Source organism: Cheilinus undulatus, linkage group 18 (assembly GCF_018320785.1).
Source record: "Cheilinus undulatus linkage group 18, ASM1832078v1, whole genome shotgun sequence".
Lineage (NCBI taxonomy): Eukaryota > Metazoa > Chordata > Actinopteri > Labriformes > Labridae > Cheilinus > Cheilinus undulatus.
This window is the reverse complement of record NC_054882.1, coordinates 40,565,931-40,592,927: the sequence shown is the minus strand read 5'-3', so window position 1 is coordinate 40,592,927 and position 26,997 is coordinate 40,565,931. Positions and strand designations below refer to the sequence as shown.

Here is a 26,997-nt window from a genome sequence, read left to right as displayed (position 1 = left end):
GATTTTGACTGTTTTCACATTTTCTATTCATATAGTTTCACTGAATTAGAAGCTACAATGCTGCTGGTCCTTGACTTTACCCAAAATAATCTGAATTTTTGACTAAAATGATCACTTCTACTTATGAAACCTGGCTGAGGAGGTTTTAGACTTTTATTAGTCAGAATAAATGTGCCGCTCTGTGGTGCTGATCAAAGGCTGTTTAAATGACCAGAGGGGCTCACGTCTACCCAGCTGTTATTGAGAAACATGAGAAAACACTGACATCAAAACATTTTATTATCAAAACCAAATTGACCTCATAATTTATAAGCTCATTATCTAAGTACAAAGTAGTCCTAATAAACATGTAAAATTAGCTGTTCTGCTTTCTTTGGGTACATGATGTCATCACAAGAGTTTCTGTGAAGAGTTAAACTGTGGCTGTGTCCAACATCACTCCCTATCCACTATATAGTGAATACACCTTTTTTTTAGTGGTGCTGAGTATTGTTATACACTCTATCAGTGATCCCCAAATGGCGGCCCGCGGGCCACTTCCGGCCCGCCAGTAAGTGTCATCCGCAAGACATTTGGGAAAAAAGATGGAAATTTTTAAAAATATATTAATTTTTAATTTTTAACCTCTTAGGTGTTTAAAATAAAAAAATTCACTCATCATGATCCTTCTATAATTATAGCAAGGAAAGGTCGTAAAACTATGCAATAAATGAGTAGATATGATGTGTTGAACTATGTTTAGAGCAGGGAGGAGCATCGTAAAAAGACGCACGAAGACTGCTTCATCACCTCTTCTCTGCAAACATGCTGTCCAAAAAGAGATACAGACTGCATGGTTTTTAAGACTGAAGGAGAAGTATTTATTGTGTAATGTAATATTGATTATTTTGTTGAAGAGGAAGAATTTAACCACCATGCGCAGCTGCATGGACTCTCACTGAGTCCAGCCCTTCCCGCACCTCTGATAGGTTTTCTGCATCTCAGGCCTTAACGAATGCCAGAGGTTTTTGCCTTGTAAAAACAAACTTCTATCCCTGTGGGGGATTAAAACAGCTGCTCTCAGGATAGCAAACACTTTCCCTGCATAATTGTCCATCAGTTCCAAACGCAGACATCATATCTCGCTCTGGTGGTTCAGTTCAACATCAGCCTGATTTAATCCCTCATTATAAAGAATCTGTAATGCCAAACTAATATCAACTACATTTATTTACAGGGCACATGGCATGCCCTGGCAATGTTCTCTACCTACTCACCCACTCTGAGATTTATTTACTGAACAAAATAAAGCTAAGGGTATGGTATCCAAACTGTACCATTTTCTGCAGGTAACAGACCTTGTCTCACTCCCTGTGGAGAGGATCTGGAGGAGAGATTGCCAAGACCTAGCTCAGGATTTTGATTGGGATGCGGTTTGGTCCAGTAGTCATGATACATCTTGCAAACCAGACCATCAGCAAATTCACTTTAATTTCCTACATAGAACATAACTCACCCCTGTTAAACTCCATTAAATGAAAATTTTTAATGAGCCGTGTTGTAATCTGTGCTCATTGAAAGCTCAGGGCACATTTATTCACATGTTTTGGGACTCTCCTCCTGTCGGACAATTCTGGGGCAATGTTGCATCTAAACTATCTGATTTGATACATGAAACAGTGCATGTAAATATATGTGTGTTGATTCTAAATGATCAGTCAATCCTTAATATTTCTAGACTCAAAAAGCGAGTCATCTTTGCTGGACTGACCACAGCCAAGAAAATGATTGCAACTCACTGGAAGCCACCTCATTCTCTAACTATCTATTCTTAGATTCTCTCCCTTTTGGACGTCATATACATGGAGCTTTCAACGGCTAATGAAAGCACTCTTAATGCCTGGTGTAGCACCGCTGACTCTTTGAAAAACATGCTGTAAGTTTATTTTGCCACTGGCTCTCTCCCTTAGTGCCTCTCGATGTCAAGTCCCCTCTGTCTTGTCTATGTATGTTTGGTAGTCTGTATGTGTCTCTGTGTTTTGTGTGTATGTGTGTGTGTTTTTGTTTTTTTGTGTGCATGTGTGTGTGTTTTTTTGTTTGGTTATTTTTTGTTTTTGTTTTTTTATCATCAGTACTTTCACTGTGTTCTATGGTATCCCATGACACATTCTTATGTCTTGGGCCAACTGTCTTACTCTGAGAATCCATTCTAGTAATATTGTATCCCCTGAAATACCTGTTGGACTTAACTTGTTAACTTGTTTAATGAAAATGAAAATGAAAATTTGATCACAAACCCCCCCCAAAAAAACCTACATGTATTTACACACAATTTATTCTATGTAAACAAGACGTGCAATTATGGTCTTGATCGTTAACATTTAAACAAGACATAGTTTATAAATTCTATGCGTATTTGACTCCAGGTCTCGTCAAGCAAGTGGTAAAAATTACTCTCATACAATAAAACAAATTGTTTATAACTGAAAATGTATTCCTAACCTGAACAGGCTGTCCTTTGACATGAGAGATCGGCATTTTTGGTCTTGGTGCAGCGCTCACAGACATAATTACGCACCGCGCAGGGAAGTCAGGGGGACTCAGAGAGAACAGACATGCATGAGAACGTCTGTTGTGGCTCAGACATGTACTTATAAGTTAAGTTTTCACTCAGTAGATGAGGTGAGGACTCTCTTTCTGGACTCTGCACTGATCCTTGGTCGGGTGAAATAATCTCAGATACTGTGGACAATTGGTTGCCATTTTGAAACCATAAACAGTCATGGTGAATGACTGTTTATAATGAATATTCCAGTCTTGTAAATTTAGCATCAGTGGGTCTTAAAAACATTAAAAATGTGGGAAAAAATTCCATCTGATACAGGGACAGCAGGACTGACCTGTTTAGATTACTTGCAAATAAATCCTCTGTCTAAAGTATAGCTAATTAATCCATACTCTGTGTGTGGGTGTGTAATCATCATTAGAGGATTTTAAAGAGCAACATCAGGAAACTGAGTAATGTCACTACAAATACATCTCATAAACGGAAGGGAGACATAACTCTGAAGATTAGATATAAGCAATACCCGAAGAGTTAAATGAGAATGAGAAAATGACATAGACATATTAATCAATACGACACAGTGCTTAACAAATTTATTAGACCACCGGTCATATTTGTCTCAAAGACCATCCAGCATCATGAAGTGCTTTAATGCTGACTCTTTCATTTTCAGTGAGCTCTCCACGTTGTACCATTTTGAACAGGAATGAGGGATTTCAAACTGAATTCAGCCAAATCTGAGCCGGCTCACTGGGCTTCTCTGAGACGTCAGAAATTAATCAAGCATAACATTCAACCACTAAAACAAATTTTTCTCTTCAGGAATGCAAGTAAATAACTATAATTTGATATATTAATCAAGAAATATTAATGTGCTTTACTATTTTTTCAGTTTTTTGTAAATCAGTAAATTTGAAAATTCATGGATAACAATAATAGTTATATTTTCGCATCAAAATATCATTTGGGTTAAAGAGCTTCTACATATTGGTGTATTAACAATTGCAGAAACATGAAAAATGATGCTGGTAATTACCAATGCTGTTAATTTAGGGCAGTTGTGGCATAAACCTTACTTTAGTTAGGGTTAGGGTGATGTAATAAATTTGTAAAGTACCGTATATATATCTATATATATATATATCTATATGTATCTATATAGATAGATAGATAGATAGATAGATAGATAGATTGATATACATATGTGAACATCCAAGAAATCATGTCTGACCCTTGGCTTTCTGTCCTTGAAAAATGTTGGCCCCCAGGAAAAACTAAATTTTTTTTTACTTGTGAAAAAAAGTCTGAATTCTGAGATTAAAGTCAGAATTCTGACTTTAATTTTTTTTTTTTCAGTGGCCCTAATCCTCTTCCGTACTGTTCAAGGCTGTAATAAGTGAAAAGACTGCTCTCAAACATGACAGATGAATGAGAGGTGCAGAGAAACAGAGCAGTGCATTTTTAGAGGCTTTTTTGTTTGTTTGATTCAACCAAAAACTATAAATCTGTAAGTAAGTGTTAAGGATTCAAAACACAGTGTTTTTTTTCTGTTAAGATCATTTGAAGACACGTCTCCATCATCCATTTGCACAAAAATATTTAGGATTATTTTGCCACAAAAGTCACAAAACATTTTTACTTTTGGTGAGAAAAGTTTTAAGCAAAATTCTAGCTGACCCCTGGCTGTTAACATTCTGTGAGCCGTTGTTGCTAAACGTTTTAATTGTGAGACGGGGAGGACGTCATTGTCCCCAGCCAGAGTGGTGTCCCTCTTTTTTGTGTTTTGCAGACGAGTCCACCATATTGTCCACTATATGCTGCTCACTAAATAGTGGAGTAGGGAATGAGTGTGTGGTTTCGGACAAAGCCTGTGTCTTTAAGTTGACTTTTTTGGACATTCAAGGCTACCGTAGTTCAGTCATGAAGCAGTGATGCAGTAAAGTATGGGACCAGAGCTAGCTAATGTTGGCAGTCTAAGAGATGGAGACATGCCCGCAAGTGTGACTAAATAGGACTACATAGTTGCTTAGAAATACATCATCTAAGTTTTTATTGTAGACAAAACTTGTGATGCCAATTTTTGTTAGCCTGTAAATGTGATTTTTCAATATGCATTAGCATCAAGGTAACAGACATTTGCTAACAGTGTAAAATTAATACAGATGGTATGCTAGCTATACAGAGTATCATTTAAGAACATGAACAGTTAGGCTACCATGAAAATGCTATTTCAACTCTGTATAGTGACAAATTATACTTTCCTCTGATTTAACAGTTTTGCTCTGTATGGAAAGAAACGGGCTCTCATTTCACAAGGACAGGTTTCATCTATCTGCCAAACTACACAGGAGCGTTCAGGGAGGGCAGAATATCAGCACTGACAAAAATCAATAAATTTGTTTGATATAAAAACAACAACAGCATTAACATAATAAATACAAATAAATCATAATAGCATCAAAATAATATTAAATAAAAATACACTTGAGGTAGCAAGTTTCTTTTGTTGTGTTACTTTAGCTTAGCCTTTAAAATGTCTCCTGGGTGAAGCTTTGATGTAGTTAAACTTTATTTTTCCGGATTTAAAAGCATCAACATTTTACTGACAGACTGATCACATGGCTCTAGGCTATTGGTGAAAAGTAGGAGGTAACAGTATTGTAATTGATAGAGAAAGTCACAATCAGACTCTCCGGTGATAACAATTCTACCCCAAATATAAACAGTATATTATTACCCACGCCGATAAAATCGGCAGGGGGTTATGTAAAGGGTTCCGTATCTTTGTTTGTTTCTTTCTTTGTTTGTATGTGTACAAGATAACTTCAGAACGGAAAGTCGGATCTTCACTAAACTTTCAGAGAATATTGGGATAGTAACAGGAAGGAATGGATTAGATTTTGGTGATGATCCGTGCACCCGTTCGTTTTTTTCTCAGACGTCGAATTTTGAAGACCATAGTAATCACCCTTGACATCTGTCAGTGAGTTTTAACAGATTTTATGGCACTAAAAAAAGTGAAAAATATTCTGACTATAACCATTTAGTATTAATAAAAAAAAAATACTGTGTTTATAAAATTCCCAGAAAAATTGTGATTTTGGAGATAGGAGGTTTTCGCCTTAGACCAGCGAAATACAGGAAGATGAAATAGATATAGATTTCTGCGAGTGTTCATAAATAATATTGAAAATGTCTGCATGAATGAGTTAAGATGTACATTTTATGTTTGTTTTTATTTTTTTAAAGATACCCCATTACAATAACTGTATTTCTGTTTGTACTGGGTATCTGTAGTCTAGCAGTGAAAATGACCACTCACCATTTTCTAGTTGGTTTAGAATTCCAGCCTTTCTGGTGTAAAAACACCTATTTTTAAATAAGTAAATGATGCATCAGTAGTTGTGAGTGGTGGTGTGTCTGACACTGGATTTCCTTGTTGCTGTAAAAGAAAAAATGGGCCGTTGACAATTAGGCAAAGGTGCCTGGGGTCTCACGCCTCATGGGGCCTCAAGGTACAGGCCTAGGATGTCACTATAGCCTTGGATGTCAACAGGGGCACTAGCACACTTATATTTTAGTTTAGAGCTAAATTCGGGGATGAAGAATTTTTTTATGATTTCAAATGGTATATTTTACCCATTTTTATGAAAATATATGCATAAAATTAGTTAATTAAATTTAAGCGTTATGTCATGCAGGACAAAGTAGTCATACACCCAGCTGTGATCAGCTGACAGCCAGCTGATCCTAATTATCACCTTGCAGCTTCCACAGCCAATCACAGCTTCCTCTCAACACATGCAGTGTATTTAAATATGACGTACTTCTCATTAATCCCTGCTTGTATTAACGCTGATGCATCACATCATTTTCTTCAAAATGATTATTTTTCGTTTTTTCTCATATTATGCAAGTCCGACATTTAAACTACACATTCAATGAAAAAAGTAACACAAATGACATTTAAAAGCATTAATTTTGTGTTTTAAAATGCCCTGTTTTCAAAGTTACCACAGGGAGATTGAGGGGAGGGGAAAGCGAAACTGCTGGGTGATAACTGGCCACTCAGCCTGTCATTGTTCCCAGTTTCGCCCATTGAGATGGACAATAACAAACACTGCATGGCTCAAACGCCACCCCTCCATGTAAATACAGCTGTCTCTAGTTATTACCTTTTATTAAAAAGCCTCAAGATGTACCCTGCAGCGAAGAAAAGTAGAAGAGACGATGAAGAAGCAGCAAGAAATATCAACAGACTTGGGACAACTTCAGGATCACTCGACAGTGAAAGTTTGATGAAGGCAGATTTCCTATGGATAATATTTTGATGAGCACCAGCAGTCCGATTCAGAAGCTTGGTTTGGTTGGACTTTATGTAAATATGGCTCTATTGTTCATGCCCATTACCTGGCCTGCCTGAAGGTAGGAAAAGTCCTGAAACTTTGAGCCTGGTTTTCTCAGAACAAACAGGAACTAGAGGTTAACATTCAAATGAGCATATCTTTGTAAAAGATACACTATTTGAAAGCTTGGAATCTACGGTTTCATAATGTGTAAAAAACTCAAAAATGACCTCAGACGACTTGCAGGAGTTTTTTACCAGCTTTGGTCACATTTTATTGTTCAGTACACATTGTCATAAATGTATCTATCCATATGAAGGTTTCTAGCTCCCTAGAGTCAAAGCATGCTGCTGACTAATCCAAGGAGCAGCTTTTGAGCAGATCCTTCTCTGCCAAGTAAAACTGTATATCTATTTTGCAATAAAACAGTTAAAAGTATTGTGATAGTGTTCTTGACTTAAAATAAATCCTTGTTAAAGCAAGGTCTAAACATGGTCTCATTTAATTCTACTTTATTAACCTGAAGTGTTCATTCCTTTTTGCCTGGATCATTTAGTCAGGTCTCTGCTGTCCGCCATTTCCTCTGCTCTCATGATAAACGGCTCTGTGCGTATGTGATCATCTGTGTGTTACTGTATGTGTGTTTACTCTGTATTTCTATATGTGCATGTGTGTGCTGATGTGCATGTAAGCTTATTTTCAGCCAGCATCAGCAGCTGAGCAGAAACATCCTTACAGGCTAAAGAGAGGAGCCAACCTTGATGAGACACAGAGAAAAGTGGGAATAATCCACCAGTAGGACAGATCATGATTCTTTCACCTCTTATATAAAAACACTAGTCATTTGCAGCCTGTTATTCAACATTCTCCAGTAACAAAGAGTATGATGGCAGTATTAATGCGGTGTCCTTTCAAAACCCACTTCTTTACACTGGTGTGATTGAAAGCCCAGCAGAGAGAAAATAGAGCTCATTAGAGGGAGGGTATCAAGGAGTGGTGTAGGAGTGATTACAGTATAAGGTAGAGCCACACAGACATATTAATCAATATGACACATCTGGGCCGTCGTATGGTAATGTCAGACGCTGGGATCAGAAGCTGTTCTCTGATCAGCCCAAGTGAGGCAAGAACCAAAAAGGTAACCTCATAAATATTCATATTCTGACGTTTTTATAAACAGATCACTTTGTGTCAGTTCTGGAGTTTACATCCTCCTCTGCCAACCTTTTCTGTCCAAGGAGGTTGAGCTGGTGTCCAATCTTTTCCTAAGAATGGAACTTTTTCTGTCCAATGTGCAAAGGTGTTGAATAATTACATGATATTTTTAATATTTTAAAAAGAATTCCACAAAATTGGAGTCAAATACCAGCATGAATATCTATCACGTCATGACATTTCTAAATTTGGCAGGTCAAATGGAGCCAGAATTGTATCAAATGAAGAGCCATTGGGAGCCAAATGATCCAGATCTCTTAAAAGAACCACATTTCCCATCTCTGGACCTGTTGGACTTGATGATTCCCATATGCCCAGATTAGAACTTTATCCCTGTTTTAGATGTATTTTTATAACTAGCCCTCTCTGGTGTTCTTGCATTTCTCAGTGGATCTTTACCTTGTCTGGCAGGTTAATGATGGGCTCCACTTCACCTGCTGACCCACCGTGTCCCAGCAGAGCCTGCAGGAAGTAGCGGCTGCTGGCAGCGAGGACGGCTCGATGAGCTCGGACCTCCCTCCCCTCCACTAGAACAGTCACGTCGCACAGGATGCCCTGCCGCCGCTGCTCCTCCAGGCTCAGCAGCACGTTGGCACAGTGGACCTTCGATTCATACACGTACACAGGCGCTGCTGCCTCGCCATCGCGCTCCTCCTCGCCAGCAGACATCACTTCCTCTGACAGCCTGCACAGAGGAAAAAAGACAGAAATGACACCCCAGTTGGTGGACTGCAGTCTTAAATATTGGAGGGGGAGCATGGTGGGGGCAGAATCTTTGGTTGGGGATGTTTTTGTTCAGCTGGTACAGCGGTTTTAGTGATGAGGAAGGTAATTATGAAAGCAAAATCTTCAGGTTTCTGCTTAGAAGCTAAGGGTGAAGGGATGTGAAGGGATGAAGTATGGACTGGCCCAGCCGGAGTCCAGACCTGGATCCCAATGAACATTTGAAGGGACACCTGAAGAGACACCTGAAGAGGGCTGTGAACAGGAAAGGCCCTGATAGTCTGGCAGGTTTTGAGTGCTACTGCAAGGAAGGGTGGACAAATTTGTTAAGTCTAGAAATGTTCCTCTTATAGAGTCTTATAACTCTGCAAAGCCAATTGATTGTCTAGATTCTATGGATAAAGTCTAAAACTTTTGAGCCCAGTGTGAAATATTTCCAGGCCAATCAGCTTAGTTTGAGGAGAACACAGCAGTAGCTAACCTTGCAAAGCAGATGGATTGTCCGAACGCCATGCACCAAAAGAATAGACCGGTACAGTGAGCTTCATGTGAGGAGAATGATGTAGTAGTCAGGGTCAGGGTTTAGTTGTACTGGGAGGGGGTAGCAATGGTCACTGCCACTGTCGCATTCAGCTTAGATGTCGCTGTTTGTCAGAACAAAGAGCAAGGAACAGCACCGAAAGCTTTTCTTTCATGAAAAGATGTTTTTGCTCTCCTCTCGACCTGCTTTGGATGAGTTTGCGATAGTTACAGGTGGGGGTTTAGAAGTTGTACTGTGAGCCATACACAATGGCTGCTGATGGAGTGATTAGCTCAGATGTAGCTCATATGTAGCTCAGATGTAGCTCTAGAATAGTGGCAGTTTAATCAGAGCTGTGATTAATTTCTTTACGAGAAATAAAAGCTCTAGAGGCTTCTCTTGGTAAGAAGATGTTTCTGCTCTTTTCCTGACTGATGTTGGCATGAGTTTTATCCACCAACAAGCTCGACTGTGCATAAATTACAGCAGGAGGAGACTTGGGGAGACTGTGGTTTAGTTGGTAGAGTCGGTCTTCTCACTCTTGGCAGGTTGGGGTTTGATCCCCAGCTCTTGCAAGACACTTGGGCAATACACTTAACCCTGATTTGCTCCCACTGCTTGGTCTGTGATGTGTAAATGGGTATGGATGCATTTGACTAGGATTAGCTAATACTAACAGCCAAGTGTCCATAGCAACCTTCGCAGTCAGTGTGTAGATGTGGAGTGAATAGGTTGGGGTAGATGACTGGAAAAGTGCTATATAAGCTTAACTCCTGATTGTTGAGCTCAGGTTACTGCCACTGCACATGTCTGCTGCCTTTGTGTGAATAGTGCTTAATTCTTGAGGTCCCTGGAGCATGAGGCCAGCAGTTGCCTAACTATAAAACCACCTATGGCTATTGGGTATCAAACTATTTTCTGGCACTTGGTATCTGAATGCCCAAAACATATATATCCCTGTTAATGTGTTGTTTCAACAGGGTCTTTGAAGATGCAAAAACACATTCCCTTTTCTTGTTGTTTCTTTACTTTTGTATATATTTTATATATTTAATGTTCTCTGGTGTGATGATGAGAAATATTTGTAAAACACTTTCATTAAATTTGTTTTTATGAAAGATTAAAGTCAGACTCTTCTAGTGATGATGTGATCATGAAACTCCACATTCTTTATTCATCGATCGACTTAGCACACACCCACACACACACACACACCCACCCCCACACACACTGTATACCCCAAAGACACCATCAGATGAAAATAAGACATAATCAGGGCAGGAGGGGAGAAGGCGGAAGGGAAAGTAGGCCATGGGACTGCTGCTACACACCAAACACAGACGGATCAGAATCAGTGAATTATTAGTGTTTGCTAATGAATATTAGTGTAGCAGCAGCAGAAGCTCCGGGGACAATCTCTGCTCGGCCTGACGCTCTGTGATGAATTATTCACGTGTGGCCACCTCTGCTCATCTCTCCGGGCTTTGAGCATCCTCAGATGTGTGTGTTTGGTGTGTGTGAGAGTGTGTCTGATTGATGGCTCTGCCCCCGTGAATGTAGGCTAACAGGACAACTGGCGCCGAGCGGTCACAGAGAGGTGCATTCTGGGAGATTCTTCCAGAGCAGTTTGAACAGTAGGAAACTCCTTCTTCTCCGCTCCGATGTTCTTCCTGGTTTTGAGGGATGGTTTTAGACTTTAAACCGGTTAATAGTGGAGGATGTTGGTCCGAGTAGCAGCAGAATGTGGAAGTTTAATGGGCAAAGGCGGGTTCCTTAGTATGGGATAATTGTTGTATTGGAGGGTTTTTGTTCTTCTCTGTTGAACAAAAGGAGTAAAAGTATGTTGTTGACTGAATAAGGATGACTTTTGAGCTTCTTTTATCAGGAACACTGCCCCCTATAGGAGGTCTAAGTGCACTGCAAAGCTAAGTAGACCGATCACCTGCTATCCTGTTCATAAATCAGCACATTAAATATGATTGTTAAAGTCCTGGCAGCAGAAAAACATGAGCAATACTGTTGCTGTGCCCTTTACTTCTACTGTATTCATATGAATGACTCTAAAATGTGTTCAAGCTGTTGTTTTAATGTGTCTTTATCTCATAAACAGGCTAAACCTGCAGTAAATGAAAGCTTGGTGACTCTCCGTGCTCCCTCCTCCTCCTCCTCCTCAGCTGTGATTTTTTTTTTTTACACTTTAAGGATTATGGAGATCAGTTAGCAGCCTGTCAGTGCAGCCGGCTGCAGAAACATGCCAACCTCTCCTCACACATTTTAAAGCTCAGCCCAGACGAGCTGATGAAACCAGCGGCAACGTCTTGTTTACCCAAAGACCCTCAGTTGTCTCTGAATGATTTACCCAGCATGCTTTGGAGCAGGGGAAAGAAAAACACAGAGAAAGAAAGTTTAACACATTAAGAAGAAGCCGAAGAATTCAACTACGGGAAGAGGGAGTGGGAAATCTTTACGCAATTTCTTAAAATCACTTCTATATTTTGTTGAAGCAGAACAACGTCTCCAATGAGCCTGCTATGAGTGTGTTAAACTGTGTTTGACTTCAATCTAATACAAAATTATATCATAATTTAACAACCGAGGTTTTAACCTCTGAGACGTGTTGTTGACTAAAATTAAATCCTGTTCTAACAAGTTTGGAGGCTGAGTGAAATATGAAAAAACATCTTATTTAAAATGAGTGCATATTACAACAAAACAAGGGTTTATTGGTTGAAGACTTTTTTCTTTTGAACCATATAAACATCCAGCAACTCATACACCATAAAATCCATATAAAAAATGCACCTGTTTATGAGATGGAGTCTGATTTTAGGGTAATCTCAGAGGTTAAAAGGTTCAAGCAAGTGCTGGTCCAAACTTTGAGGTCCCAACTAGCCAGTTAAGAAGCTCTGCTTTAGAGAATAACAACCAAGAAATAATCAGAAAAAGCAAGAGTTACACTCGAGCTGTTAAGCACAAAAAATGCACTATTGAAACCCATTCAAACAACACTTTCTGATCTCATTTTCATTAAAGCATGTATTTTATTTAGGGCTGTTAACATTAACACGTTAACGCTTGTAATTAATCTTGAAACCTTATTGTGTTAAAAAATAATAACGTAGTTTAATCACATGACATGAGGAGACAGACCCAGGTCTGCTTACTGGCAATTTTCTTTTTTAAAAAGGGGGTGATATTGATTAAGATAAAACCAAAATGGTTGGTACATGCTGCAGTGATGAACTGTCTTTAAGAGGAAGCACAACGAGTCTTAAGTTCCACCTCTGGGCAAAGCACATCTTTGCTAATGTTAGCAAAGACGCTAACAACAACACAGGATCAAGCCATGGTCATACCACTCTCTTCAGCTGCTTCAGCACAGTTTTCTTCTTCAGCTGCTCAGATAAATGCTGAAGTGTGCTCCAAAAGTTTGGGACAGTCCTGTTTGTTAACAATATTAATCCAGTGTAGAAATCCGCACTGGAATCTGCAAAACTGAAGTTAATTAGCGAACTTTATAAGGTTAAGATGGAAAATATGATACCTTCAGGTAACCTCAGTAAAATAGATGACTTATCTATATATTATGATTTGTTCAAATGTCACATAAAAATGGGAAAATTTAGTTTTTTGATGAGAAACATCAGCAATACAGTATGAATATGTGTTTTTATTTGGGGGATATACAATAGATGTGACAGACTGAATCAAAGCTTTTTAACTCAAGCTCTACTCAACTAAGACCACTTGTAGTCTAAATATTTGCCCTTATTTTGTCTTTCTACCAAGCCACAGAAAGTATTGATAGTGGTATCAATAAGGACTCCGATCAGCACTTTAATGTGCTGTACATAGAATTAAAAGAATAAAAATAAAACACTTGACAATAACAACCTTTAAATATTTAAAAACATAAAAATATACTTAAACTACTTTTAATGTGATTAACTTGATAAAAAATTTTTTAAAATCAAGTAACTACTAATTTTACTATATCTGAATGTCAATCTGTCTCTCCATCAGATGTCCTCATTTTGACCACATTTGGCATATGAAAAAAAAACATGCAATAAAAATACACTGCACAAATATCAGTGTTGCTGCTAATCATTGACATATCCCAGGCTGTAATAGTTCAACACAAAAATTGACTCTGCATATAGTTTGATGAAAATAATTCTTTTTCTGATGTTTTTTTGTTTTGTTTTGTTTTGTTTTTTAAACATGGTTGTATTATGAAAAACTTGCATCCAAAGGGTTAAAATCTTTAAAAATGATTGAATATTTAGAATCATAATTAGGTCAGTTGTTATTAGTGAAATGAAAGTGGAATAAAATATCAATGTATAGTCTTTTTTATAGCTACCGCTTGAAAAGTGCATTTTTGCACTTAGTAGCTTTAGAGTGAGTATTTGGCATCACACAAAAAATGATAATGCATAAAAATCAATGTTGCAGCTAATCATTAACATATCACAGGCTGTTATAATTTGATACAAAGAAAATTCATTAAATGAAGTATATTGAAAATATTAATTTTTCTGTTTGTTTGTTTTTCATGGAGAAACACGTCGGCATCATGAAAAAAATGGCACTCAAATGTTCAAATCTTTAAAAATCAATGAATATATAATATTAATAATTATGAAACTGTTAGGTGAAAAAATAGCTCAAAGTAGAATAACATATTAGTGTTTAATATTTTTTAATAATATGAAACATGCAATTTTTACACTCAACAGCTTGAGTGTGACTAATATTAAAACAACCCATAGGGTTAAGTATCCTTGTGTATTTATTTATTGATTGATTGATTATCTTCTTTTTAATGTCTTTCTGATGTACATTACATCACATCTTCACAAATTATCGTTTCAATCTGTCAATCTAAATAATGTATAAATCCATTGAAAGCAAAAATATAACAGAAAATCCTCTTAAATACCTGCTTATTTACCAAATGTCTGCAATTAAAATGAGAAATTGCACCATTCAGGATGTCCTGTTTTTTTGTGTCTGTAGTATCAAACAAATATTGATGTTGAATTTTTATCAGTATTGTATTGGAGTTGACAAATATTATATACTATGATAAAGCTGACTCTTAACCACCAGTCTATGCTGGTGCACCAGTGAATTTTTGAGCATCTCTTTGTTCCCATCCTCTGCAGAAACAGCCGTACAGTGTGGAAATGGTCACAGGGACTGTTTCTTTACGCCTCATAAAAAAGCCTGAGCAGAAATGAGTGTGAGCTTGAAGAGTTCCTGAGGGGGGGCACAAGACAATCTACACGGCGACATGATTGGCCCATGGGGCTGCTGAGAGAGAAAAAAACAGTACAACATGACTTCAGCAAGCCTCCAGCGCTCAGCCCCGTCTATTGAAAAGCCATGAATCAGCAGAACACACGCACAGAGCATGGCTGAGTGAGATCAGACGGACAGACTGCATGCTCAGCTGTCTGTGTCACGGCTTTATGTTCTGCAGCGCTGAGATGAAACACAAAGGATGAAGCTGCCTCAAATCACTGTGGACGGCTGCTTTATATCTGCCTCTTCTATATCTCCTTTAGACATTAAAACTCTACATAAAGCAAATATTTGATTATATTAACCCTGCAGTGAATACAGACAGAACCCTCTAAATGCAGCAGAGGTTTGTGGGGGGAAAAAAGAAATGTTGAGGCTCTTTGTGGTGAAATGTGATGGAAGTCTTTGTTGCAGTCTGCAATCATGCAGGAGGGCAGTAGTGAAGTGTTCATTATTAAGGAAAATCATTATTCACTACTGAAAAGATCAGACATACAGAAAATAAAACTGAAAGAAATGACAGAATTGAAAGTTTGATGTTCTCAGAATTCAGACTTTAAAATATTCAACTTTCACAGAATTATGACTCTAATCTCAGAAATTTGATTTTTGACCCCTAAAAACTCTTAATTTATATCCCAAAATCCTGAAAATACTCTTAGAGTCCAGATTTCCTCCTCAAATCCGGAGTTAATATCAGAATCATGACTTCATCTCAGACTTCCGACTTTCAGAATTTTTTATAATCCAAATTTTAATTCCCAAAATTCAAAATTTTATCTAAGATTTCTGACCATGATCTCAGTATTCCATGTCAGCCTCAGAATCCTGACTTAATCTAAGAATATTTATTATAAACTCAGAATTCCAACTTTTCTCTCTGAATTCTGAATTTAATCACAAGATTATGAGTTTGATTTAAGAATTTGGGATTTTCCCAGAACTCTGACTTTAACATCAGCATTCTAACTTTAATATCAGCATTCTAAATCTAATCACAAAATTTTGAGTTTGATTGTAGAATTTTGTCTTATTTTTCCAGAGCTTTCACTTTAATCTCTGAATCTTGACTTTAATCTCTGAATGCTGATATTAATCTCTGAATCGTGACTTTAATCTCTGAATGCTGACTTTAATATCTGAATCCTGACTTTAATCTCTGAATCCTTACTTTAATCTCTGAATCCTTTCTTTAATCTCTGAATTCTGACTTTAATCTCTGAATCCTGAATCATCTGAATCCTGACTTTAATCTCTGAATCCTGATTTTAATCTCTGAATCCTGACTTTAATCTCCGAATCCTGACTTTACTCTGAATGCTGACTTTAATATCTGACTGCTGACTTTAATCTCTGAATCCTGACTTTAATCTCTGAATCCTGACTTTAATCGCTGAATCCGAACTTTAAGCTCTGAATCCTGACTTTAATCGCTAAATTCTGACTTTAATCTCTGGATCCTGAATCCTGATTCTCTGAATCCTGACTTTAATCGCAGAATCCTGATTTTAATCTCTGAATCCTGACTTTACTCTGAATGCTGACTTTAATATCTGACTGCTGACTTTAATCTCTGAATCCTGACTTTAATCTCAGAATCCTGACTTTAATCTCTGAATCCTTTCTTTAATCTCTGAATTCTGACTTTAATCTCTGAATCCTGAATCATCTGAATCCTGACTTTAATCTCTGAATCCTGATTTTAATCTCTGAATCCTGACTTTAATCTCCGAATCCTGACTTTACTCTGAATGCTGACTTTAATCTCTGAATCCTGACTTTAATCTCTGAATCCTGACTTTAATCGCTGAATCCGAACTTTACGCTGAATCCTGACTTTACCCTCAGGATCCTGACTTTAATCTCTGAATCCTGACTTTAATCTCTGAATCCTGACTTTAATCTCTGAATCCTGACTTTAAGCTCTGAATTCTGACTTTAATCTCTGAATCCTGAATCCTGAATCCTCTGAATCCTGACTTTAACCTCTGAATCCTGACTTTACTCTGAATGCTGACTTTAATATCTGACTGCTGACTTTAATCTCTGAATCCTGACTTTAATCTCAGAATCCTGACGTTAACTCTGAATCCTGACTTTAATCTCAGAATCCTGACTTTACTCTGAATGCTGACTTTAATCTCTGAATCCTTACTTTAAACGCTAAATTCTGACTTTAATCTCTGGATCCTGAATCCTGATTCTCTGAATCCTGACTTCAATCTCAGAATCCTGATTTTAATCTCTGAATCCTGACTTTAATCTCTGAATCCGTACTTTACTCTGAATCCTGACTTTACCCTCAGGATCCTGACTTTAATCTCTGAATCCTGACTTTAATCTCTGAATCCGTACTTTAATCTCTGATTCCGTACTTTACTCTGAATCCTTACTTTACCCTCAGGATCCTGATTTTAATCTCTGAATCCTGACTTAACTCTGAATGCTGACTTTAATATCTGACTGCTGACTTTAATCTCTGAATGCTGACTTTAATCTCTGGATCATGACTTTAATCTCTGAATCCTGACTTTAATCTCTTAATCCTGATTTTACTCTGAATCTCTGAATTCTGAATTTAATCTCTGAATGCTGATTTTAATCTCTGAGTCCTGACTTTTTTCTCTGATTGCTGACTTTACTTTCTGAATCCTGACTATAATCTCTGAATCCTGACTTTAATCTCTGAATTCTGACTTTAATCTCTGAATCCTGAATCCTGAATCCTCTGAATCCTGACTTGAATCTCTGAATACTGACTTTAATCTCCGAATCCTGACTTTAACCTCTGAATCCTGACTTTACTCTGAATCCTGACTTTAATCTCTGAATGCTGACTTTACCCTCAGGATCCTGATTTTAATCTCTGAATCCTGACTTTACTCTGAATGCTGACTTTAATCTCTGAATCCTGACTTTAATCTCTGAATCCTGACTTTAATCTCTGAATCCGTACTTTACTCTGAATCCTGACTTTACCCTCAGGATCCTGACTTTAATCTCTGAATCCTGACTTTAATCTCTGAATCCGTACTTTACTCTGAATCCTGACTTTACCCTCAGGATCCTGACTTTAATCTCTGAATCCTGACTTTAATCTCTGAATCCGTACTTTACTTTGAATCCTTACTTTACCCTCAGGATCCTGATTTTAATCTCTGAATCCTGACTTTACTCTGAATGCTGACTTTAATATCTGACTGCTGACTTTAATCTCTGAATGCTGACTTTAATCTCTGGATCCTGACTTTAATCTCTGAATCCTGACTTTAATCTCTTAATCCTGATTTTACTCTGAATCTCTGAATGCTGAATTTAATCTCTGAATGCTGATTTTAATCTCTGAGTCCTGACTTTTTTCTCTGATTGCTGACTTTACTTTCTGAATCCTGACTATAATCTCTGAATCCTGACTTTAATCTCTGAATTCTGACTTTAATCTCTGAATCCTGAATCCTGAATCCTCTGAATCCTGACTTGAATCTCTGAATACTGACTTTAATCTCCGAATCCTGACTTTAACCTCTGAATCCTGACTTTACTCTGAATCCTGACTTTAATCTCTGAATCCTGACTTTAATCTCTGAATCCTGACTTTAATCTCTGAATCCTGACTTTACTATGAATGCTGACTTTAATCTCTGAATGCTGATTTTAATCTCTGAATCCTGACTTTAATCTCTGAATCCTGACTTTACTATGAATGCTGACTTTAATCTCTGAATGCTGATTTTACTCTCTGAATCCTGACTTTAATCTCTGAATTCTGACTTTAATCTCTGAATACTGACTTAAATCGCTAAATTTTGACTTTGATCTCTGGATCCTGAATCCTGATCCTCTGAATCCTGACTTCAATCTCAGAATCCTGATTTTAATCTCTGAATCCTGACTTTACTCTGAATGCTGACTTTAATATCTGACTGCTGACTTTAATCTCTGAATCCTGACTTTAATCTCAGAATCGTGACTTTAATCTCTGAATCCGTACTTTACTCTGAATCCTGACTTTACCCTCAGGATCCTGACTTTAATCTCTGAATCCTGACTTTAATCTCTGAATCCGTACTTTAATCTCTGAATCCTGACTTTAATCTCCTAATCCTGATTTTAATCTCTGAATCCTGACTTTACTCTGAATCCTGACTTTACTCTGAATGCTGACTTTAATCTCTGAATGCTGACTTTAATCTCTGAATCCTGACTTTAATCTCTGAATCCGTACTTTAATCTCTGAATCCGTACTTTACTCTGAATCCTGATTTTACCCTCAGGATCCTGACTTTAATCTCTGAATCCTGACTTTAATCTCTGAATCCGTACTTTAATCTCTGAATCAGTTCTTTACTTTGAATCCTTACTTTACCCTCAGGATCCTGATTTAATCTCTGAATCCTGACTTCACTCTGAATGCGGACTTTAATATCTGACTGCTGACTTTAATCTCTGAATGCTGACTTTAATCTCTGGATCCTGACTTTAATCTCTTAATCCTGATTTTACTCTGAATCTCTGAGTGCTGAATTTAATCTCTGAATGCTGATTTTAATCTCTGAGTCCTGACTTTTTTCTCTGATTGCTGACTTTACTCTGAATGCTGACTTTAATCTCTGAATCCTGACTTTAATCTCTGAATCCTGACTTTAATCTCTGAATCCTGAATCCTGAATCCTCTGTATCCTGACTTGAATCTCTGAATACTGACTTTAATCTCCGAATCCTGACTTTAACCTCTGAATCCTGACTTTACTCTGAATCCTGACTTTAATCTCTGAATGCTAATTTTACTCTCTGAATCCTGACTTTAATCTCTGAATCCTGACTTTACTCTGAATGCTGACTTTAATCTCTGAATGCTGATTTTACTCTCTGAATCCTGACTTTAATCTCTGAATTCTGACTTTAATCTCTGAATACTGACTTAAATCGCTAAATTCTGACTTTAATCTCTGGATCCTGATTTTAATCTCTGAATCCTGACTTTACTCTGAATGCTGACTTTAATATCTGACTGCTGACTTTAATCTCTGAATCCTGACTTTAATCTCTTAATCCTGAATTTACTCTGAATCTCTGAATGCTGAATTTAATCTCTGAATGCTGATTTTAATCTCTGAGTCCTGACTTTTTCTCTGATTGCTGACTTTACTTTCTGAATCCTGACTATAATCTCTGAATCCTGACTTTAATCTCTGAATCTGACTTTAATCTCTGAATCCTGAATCCTGAATCCTCTGAATCCTGACTTGAATCTCTGAATACTGACTTTAATCTCAATCTGACTTTAACCTCTGAATCCTGACTTAACTCTGAATGCTGACTTTAATCTCTGAATGCTTATTTTAATCTCTGAATCCTGACTTTAATCTCTGAATCCTGACTTTACTCTGAATGCTGACTTTAATCTCTGAATGCTGATTTTAATCTCTGAATACTGACTTTAATCTCTGAATTATGAGTTTTATCTCTGAATACTGACTTAAATCGCTAAATTCTGACTTTAATCTCTGGATCCTGATTTTAATCTCTGAATCCTGACTTTACTCTGAATGCTGACTTTAATATCTGACTGCTGACTTTAATCTCTGAATCCTGACTTTAATCTCTGAATCCTGACTTTAATCTCAGAATCCTGATTTTAATCTCTGAATCCTGACTTTACCCTCAGGATCCTGACTTTAATCTCTGAATCCGTACTTTAATCTCTGAATCCGTACTTTAATCTCTGAATCCTGACTTTAATCTCTGAATCCTGATTTTAATCTCTGAATCATGAATTTACTCTGAATCCTGAATTTACTCTGAATGCTGACTTTAATCTATGAATCTTGACTTTTAATCTTTGATCCTGACTTTAATCTCTGAATTCTGACTTAAATCTCTGAATCCTGAATCCTCTGAATCCTGACGTTATCCTCAGGATCCTGACGTTAATCTCAGAATCCTGACTTTAATCTGTGGATGTTGATATTAATCTCTGAATTTTGACTTTAATTTCTGGATTCTTTCTTTAATCTCTTAATCCAGATTTTACTCTGAATCTCTTAATGCTGAATTTAATCTCTGAATGCTGATTTTAATCTCTGAGTCCTGACTTTACTTTCTGAATGCTGACCTTGCTCTCTGAATCCTGACTTTACTCTCTGAATCCTGACTTTAATCTCAGAATCCTGATTTTAATCTCTGAATCCTGACTTTACTCTGAATGCTGACTTTAATATCTGACTGCTGACTTTAATCTCTGAATGCTGACTTTAATCTCTGGATCCTGACTTTAATCTCTGAATCCTGACTTTAATCTCTTAATCCTGATTTTACTCTGAATCTCTGAATGCTGAATTTAATCTCTGAATGCTGATTTTAATCTCTGAGTCCTGACTTTTTTCTCTGATTGCTGACTTTACTTTCTGAATCCTGACTATAATCTCTGAATCCTGACTTTAATCTCTGAATTCTGACTTTAATCTCTGAATCCTGAATCCTGAATCCTCTGAATCCTGACTTGAATCTCTGAATACTGACTTTAATCTCCGAATCCTGACTTTAACCTCTGAATCCTGACTTTACTCTGAATCCTGACTTTAATCTCTGAATCCTGACTTTAATCTCTGAATCCTGACTTTAATCTCTGAATCCTGACTTTACTATGAATGCTGACTTTAATCTCTGAATGCTGATTTTAATCTCTGAATCCTGACTTTAATCTCTGAATCCTGACTTTACTATGAATGCTGACTTTAATCTCTGAATGCTGATTTTACTCTCTGAATCCTGACTTTAATCTCTGAATTCTGACTTTAATCTCTGAATACTGACTTAAATCGCTAAATTTTGACTTTGATCTCTGGATCCTGAATCCTGATCCTCTGAATCCTGACTTCAATCTCAGAATCCTGATTTTAATCTCTGAATCCTGACTTTACTCTGAATGCTGACTTTAATATCTGACTGCTGACTTTAATCTCTGAATCCTGACTTTAATCTCAGAATCGTGACTTTAATCTCTGAATCCGTACTTTACTCTGAATCCTGACTTTACCCTCAGGATCCTGACTTTAATCTCTGAATCCTGACTTTAATCTCTGAATCCGTACTTTAATCTCTGAATCCTGACTTTAATCTCCTAATCCTGATTTTAATCTCTGAATCCTGACTTTACTCTGAATCCTGACTTTACTCTGAATGCTGACTTTAATCTCTGAATGCTGACTTTAATCTCTGAATCCTGACTTTAATCTCTGAATCCGTACTTTAATCTCTGAATCCGTACTTTACTCTGAATCCTGATTTTACCCTCAGGATCCTGACTTTAATCTCTGAATCCTGACTTTAATCTCTGAATCCGTACTTTAATCTCTGAATCCGTACTTTACTTTGAATCCTTACTTTACCCTCAGGATCCTGATTTTAATCTCTGAATCCTGACTTCACTCTGAATGCGGACTTTAATATCTGACTGCTGACTTTAATCTCTGAATGCTGACTTTAATCTCTGGATCCTGACTTTAATCTCTTAATCCTGATTTTACTCTGAATCTCTGAGTGCTGAATTTAATCTCTGAATGCTGATTTTAATCTCTGAGTCCTGACTTTTTTCTCTGATTGCTGACTTTACTCTGAATGCTGACTTTAATCTCTGAATCCTGACTTTAATCTCTGAATCCTGACTTTAATCTCTGAATCCTGAATCCTGAATCCTCTGTATCCTGACTTGAATCTCTGAATACTGACTTTAATCTCCGAATCCTGACTTTAACCTCTGAATCCTGACTTTACTCTGAATCCTGACTTTAATCTCTGAATGCTAATTTTACTCTCTGAATCCTGACTTTAATCTCTGAATCCTGACTTTACTCTGAATGCTGACTTTAATCTCTGAATGCTGATTTTACTCTCTGAATCCTGACTTTAATCTCTGAATTCTGACTTTAATCTCTGAATACTGACTTAAATCGCTAAATTCTGACTTTAATCTCTGGATCCTGATTTTAATCTCTGAATCCTGACTTTACTCTGAATGCTGACTTTAATATCTGACTGCTGACTTTAATCTCTGAATCCTGACTTTAATCTCTTAATCCTGATTTTACTCTGAATCTCTGAATGCTGAATTTAATCTCTGAATGCTGATTTTAATCTCTGAGTCCTGACTTTTTTCTCTGATTGCTGACTTTACTTTCTGAATCCTGACTATAATCTCTGAATCCTGACTTTAATCTCTGAATTCTGACTTTAATCTCTGAATCCTGAATCCTGAATCCTCTGAATCCTGACTTGAATCTCTGAATACTGACTTTAATCTCCGAATCCTGACTTTAACCTCTGAATCCTGACTTAACTCTGAATCCTGACTTTAATCTCTGAATGCTAATTTTACTCTCTGAATCCTGACTTTAATCTCTGAATCCTGACTTTACTCTGAATGCTGACTTTAATCTCTGAATGCTGATTTTACTCTCTGAATCCTGACTTTAATCTCTGAATTCTGACTTTAATCTCTGAATACTGACTTAAATCGCTAAATTCTGACTTTAATCTCTGGATCCTGATTTTAATCTCTGAATCCTGACTTTACTCTGAATGCTGACTTTAATATCTGACTGCTGACTTTAATCTCTGAATCCTGACTTTAATCTCTGAATCCTGACTTTAATCTCAGAATCCTGATTTTAATCTCTGAATCCTGACTTTACCCTCAGGATCCTGACTTTAATCTCTGAATCCGTACTTTAATCTCTGAATCCGTACTTTAATCTCTGAATCCTGACTTTAATCTCTGAATCCTGATTTTAATCTCTGAATCCTGACTTTACTCTGAATCCTGACTTTACTCTGAATGCTGACGTTAATCTCTGAATCTTGACTTTTATCTTTGGATCCTGACTCTAATCTCTGAATTCTGAAATTAAATCTCTGAATCCTGAATCCTCTGAATCCTGACGTTATCCTCAGGATCCTGACGTTAATCTCAGAATCCTGACTTTAATCTGTGGATGTTGATATTAATCTCTGAATTTTGACTTTAATTTCTGGATTCTTTCTTTAATCTCTTAATCCAGATTTTACTCTGAATCTCTTAATGCTGAATTTAATCTCTGAATGCTGATTTTAATCTCTGAGTCCTGACTTTACTTTCTGAATGCTGACCTTGCTCTCTGAATCCTGACTTTACTCTCTGAATCCTGACTTTAATCTCAGAATCCTGATTTTAATCTCTGAATCCTGACTTTACTCTGAATCCTGACGTTGTCCTCAGGATCCTTACGTTAATCTCAGAATCCTGACTTGAATCTGTGAATGCTGACTTTATTCCCAGAATTTTGACTTTAATCTCTGAATCCTGATTTAATCTCTGAATCCTAACTTTAATCTCTGAATCCTGACTTTAATCTCTGAATCCTGACTTTACTCTGAATCCTGACTTTACTCTGAATGCTGACTTTATTATCTGAATCTTGACTTTTATCTCTGGATGCTGACTTTAATCTCTGAATCCTGTCGTTAATCTCTGAATCCTGATTTTAATCTCTGAATCCTGACTTGAATCTCTGAATCCTGACTTTGATTTGAATCCAGACTTTACTCTGAATCCTGACTTTGATCTGAATGCTGACTTTAATCTCTGAATCTTGACTTTTATCTCTGGATCCTGACTTTAATCTCAGAATCGTGACTTTAATTTTTGAATCCTGACTTTACTCTCGGAATCCTGACTTGAATCTCAGAATCCTGACTTAACTCTGAATGCTGACTTTGATCTGAATCCTGACTTTAATCTCTGAATCCAGACTTTACTCTGAATCCTGACTTTGATCTGAATCCTGACTTTAATCTGTGAATCCTGACTTTACTCTCTGAATCCTGACTTTAATCTCTGAATCCTGACTTTACTCTGAATCATGATTTTAATCTCTGAGTCCTGACTTTAGTCTCTGAATGATGAATTTACCCTCAGGATCCTGACTTTAATCTCAGAATCCTGTCTTTAATCTTTGAATACTGACTTTAATCTCTTAATCCTGACTTTACTCTCTGAATGCTGCATGTAATCTCTCAATCTTGATTTAATTCTCTGAATCTTAACTTTAATCTCTCAATCCTGACTTTAATCCAAGAATTGTAACTTTAATCTCTGAATCCTGATTTAATCTCTGAATCCTGACTTTAATCTCTGAATACTGACTTTACTCTGAATCCTGACTTTACTCTGAATGCTGACTTTAAACTCTGAATGCTGACTTTAATCTCTGCATCCTGACTTTAATCTGAATCCTGACTTTAATCTCTGAATCCTGACTTTAATCTCTGAATACTGACTTTACTCTGAATCCTGACTTTACTCTGAATGCTGACTTTAAACTCTGAATGCTGACTTTAATCTCTGAATCCTGACATTAATCTGTGCATCCTGACTTTACTCTGATTGCTGACTCTTATCTCTGAATCCTGACTTTAATCTCTGAATCCTGACTTTAATCTCTTGATCCTGACTTTAATCTCAGAATCGTCACTTAAATCTCTGAATCTGGACTTTAATCTCTAAATCCTGACTTTACGCTGAATCCTGACTTTGATCTGAATCCTGAATTTAATCTCTGAATCCTGACTTTACTCTCTAAATGCTGACTTTAATCTCTTAATCCTGACTTTAATCTCTGAATCTTAACTTTTATCTCTGAATCCTGACTTTAATCCCAGAATTGTGACTTTAATCTCTGAATCCTGATTTAATCTCTGAATCCTGACTTTACTCTGAATCCTGACTTTACTCTGAATGCTGACTTAACTCTCTGAATGCTGACTGTAATCTCTTAATCTTGACTTAATTCTCTGAATCTTAACTTTAATCTCTCAATCCTGACTTTCATCCCAGAATTCTGACTTTATTCTCTGAATCCTGATTTAATCTCTGAATCCTGACTTTAATCTCTGAATACTGACTTTACTCTGAATCCTGACTTTACTCTGAATGCTGACTTTAAACTGTGAATGCTGACTTTAATCTCTGAATCCTGACTTTAATCTCGGAATCCTGACTTTATTCTTAATCCTGACGTTAATCTCTGAATCTTGACTTTTATCTCTGGATCCTGACTTTAATCTCAGAATCCTGACTTTAATCTCAGAATCCTGACTTAACTCTGAATGCTGACTTTGATCTGAATCCTGACTTTAATCTGTGAATCCTGACTTTTCTCTCTGAATCCTGACTTTAATCTCTGAATCCTGACTTTACTCTGAATCATGATTTTAAACTCTGAGTCCTGACTTTAGTCTCTGAATGATGAATTTACCCTCAGGATCCTGACTTTAATCTCAGAATCCTGTCTTTAATCTCTGAATCCTGACTTTAATCTCTGAATCCTGACTTTAATCTCTGAATCCCGACTTTACTCTAAATCTCGACTTTGATCTGAATCCTGACCTTAATCTCTGAATCCTGACTTTACTCTCAGAATCCTGATTTTAATCTCTTAATCTTGACTTTACCCTAGATCTCTGAATGCTGAATTTAATCACTGAATGCTGGTATAATCCCTGAGTCCTGACTTTACTCTGTGATTGCTGACTTTACTCTCTGGATCCTGACTTTACTCTCTGAATGCTGACTTTAATCTCTTAATCCTGACTTTAAACTCTAAATCCTGACTTTAATCTCTGAATGATGACTTCAATCTCTGAATCTTAACTTTAATCTCTCGATCCTGACTTTAATCTCAGAATCTTGAGTTTAATCTCTGAATCATGATTTAATCTCTGAGTCCTGACTTTAATCTCTGATTCCTGACTTTAATCTCTGAATCCTGACTTTACTCTGAATCCTGACTTTAATTTTCAGAACCCTGACTTTGATCTGAATCCTGACTTTGATCTTAATCCTGACTTTAATCTCTGAATTTTGACTTGACTCTCTGAATCCTGACTTTACTCTCTGAATCCTGACTTTAATCTTTGAATCCTGACTTTACTCTGAATCCTGACTTTGATCTAAATGCTGACTTTAATCTCTGAATATTAACTTTATTCTCTGGATCCTGACCTTATCTCAGAATCTTGACTTTAATCTCTAATTCCAGACTTTAATCTCTGAATCCTTACTTTAATCTCTAAATTCTGACTTTTATCTCTGGATCCTGAATCCTGATTCTCTGAATCCTGACTTTAATCTCTGAATCCTGACTTTAATCTCTGAATCCTGACTTTAGTCTCTGAATCCTGACTTTACTCTGAATCCTGACTTTGATCTGAATCCTGACTTTAATCTCTGAATCCTGACTTTACTCTGAATTCTGACTTTGATCTGAATCCTGACTTTAATCTCTGAATCCTGACTTTAC

General features: G+C 36.9%; 1 protein-coding gene across 1 annotated transcript in view; it reads right to left on the bottom strand.

Moving 5' to 3' along the window:
- Window positions 1-26,997, bottom strand: part of LOC121525989 (transcription regulator protein BACH2-like) — a 75,621-nt gene that overhangs the window by 16,766 nt on the left and 31,858 nt on the right. Inside the window, exon 2 of the mRNA XM_041812238.1 lies at window positions 8,506-8,791. Coding sequence (XP_041668172.1) covers window positions 8,506-8,775 — 270 coding nt within the window. The 5' untranslated portion in view covers window positions 8,776-8,791. The remainder of the gene's footprint in view (window positions 1-8,505; window positions 8,792-26,997) is intronic.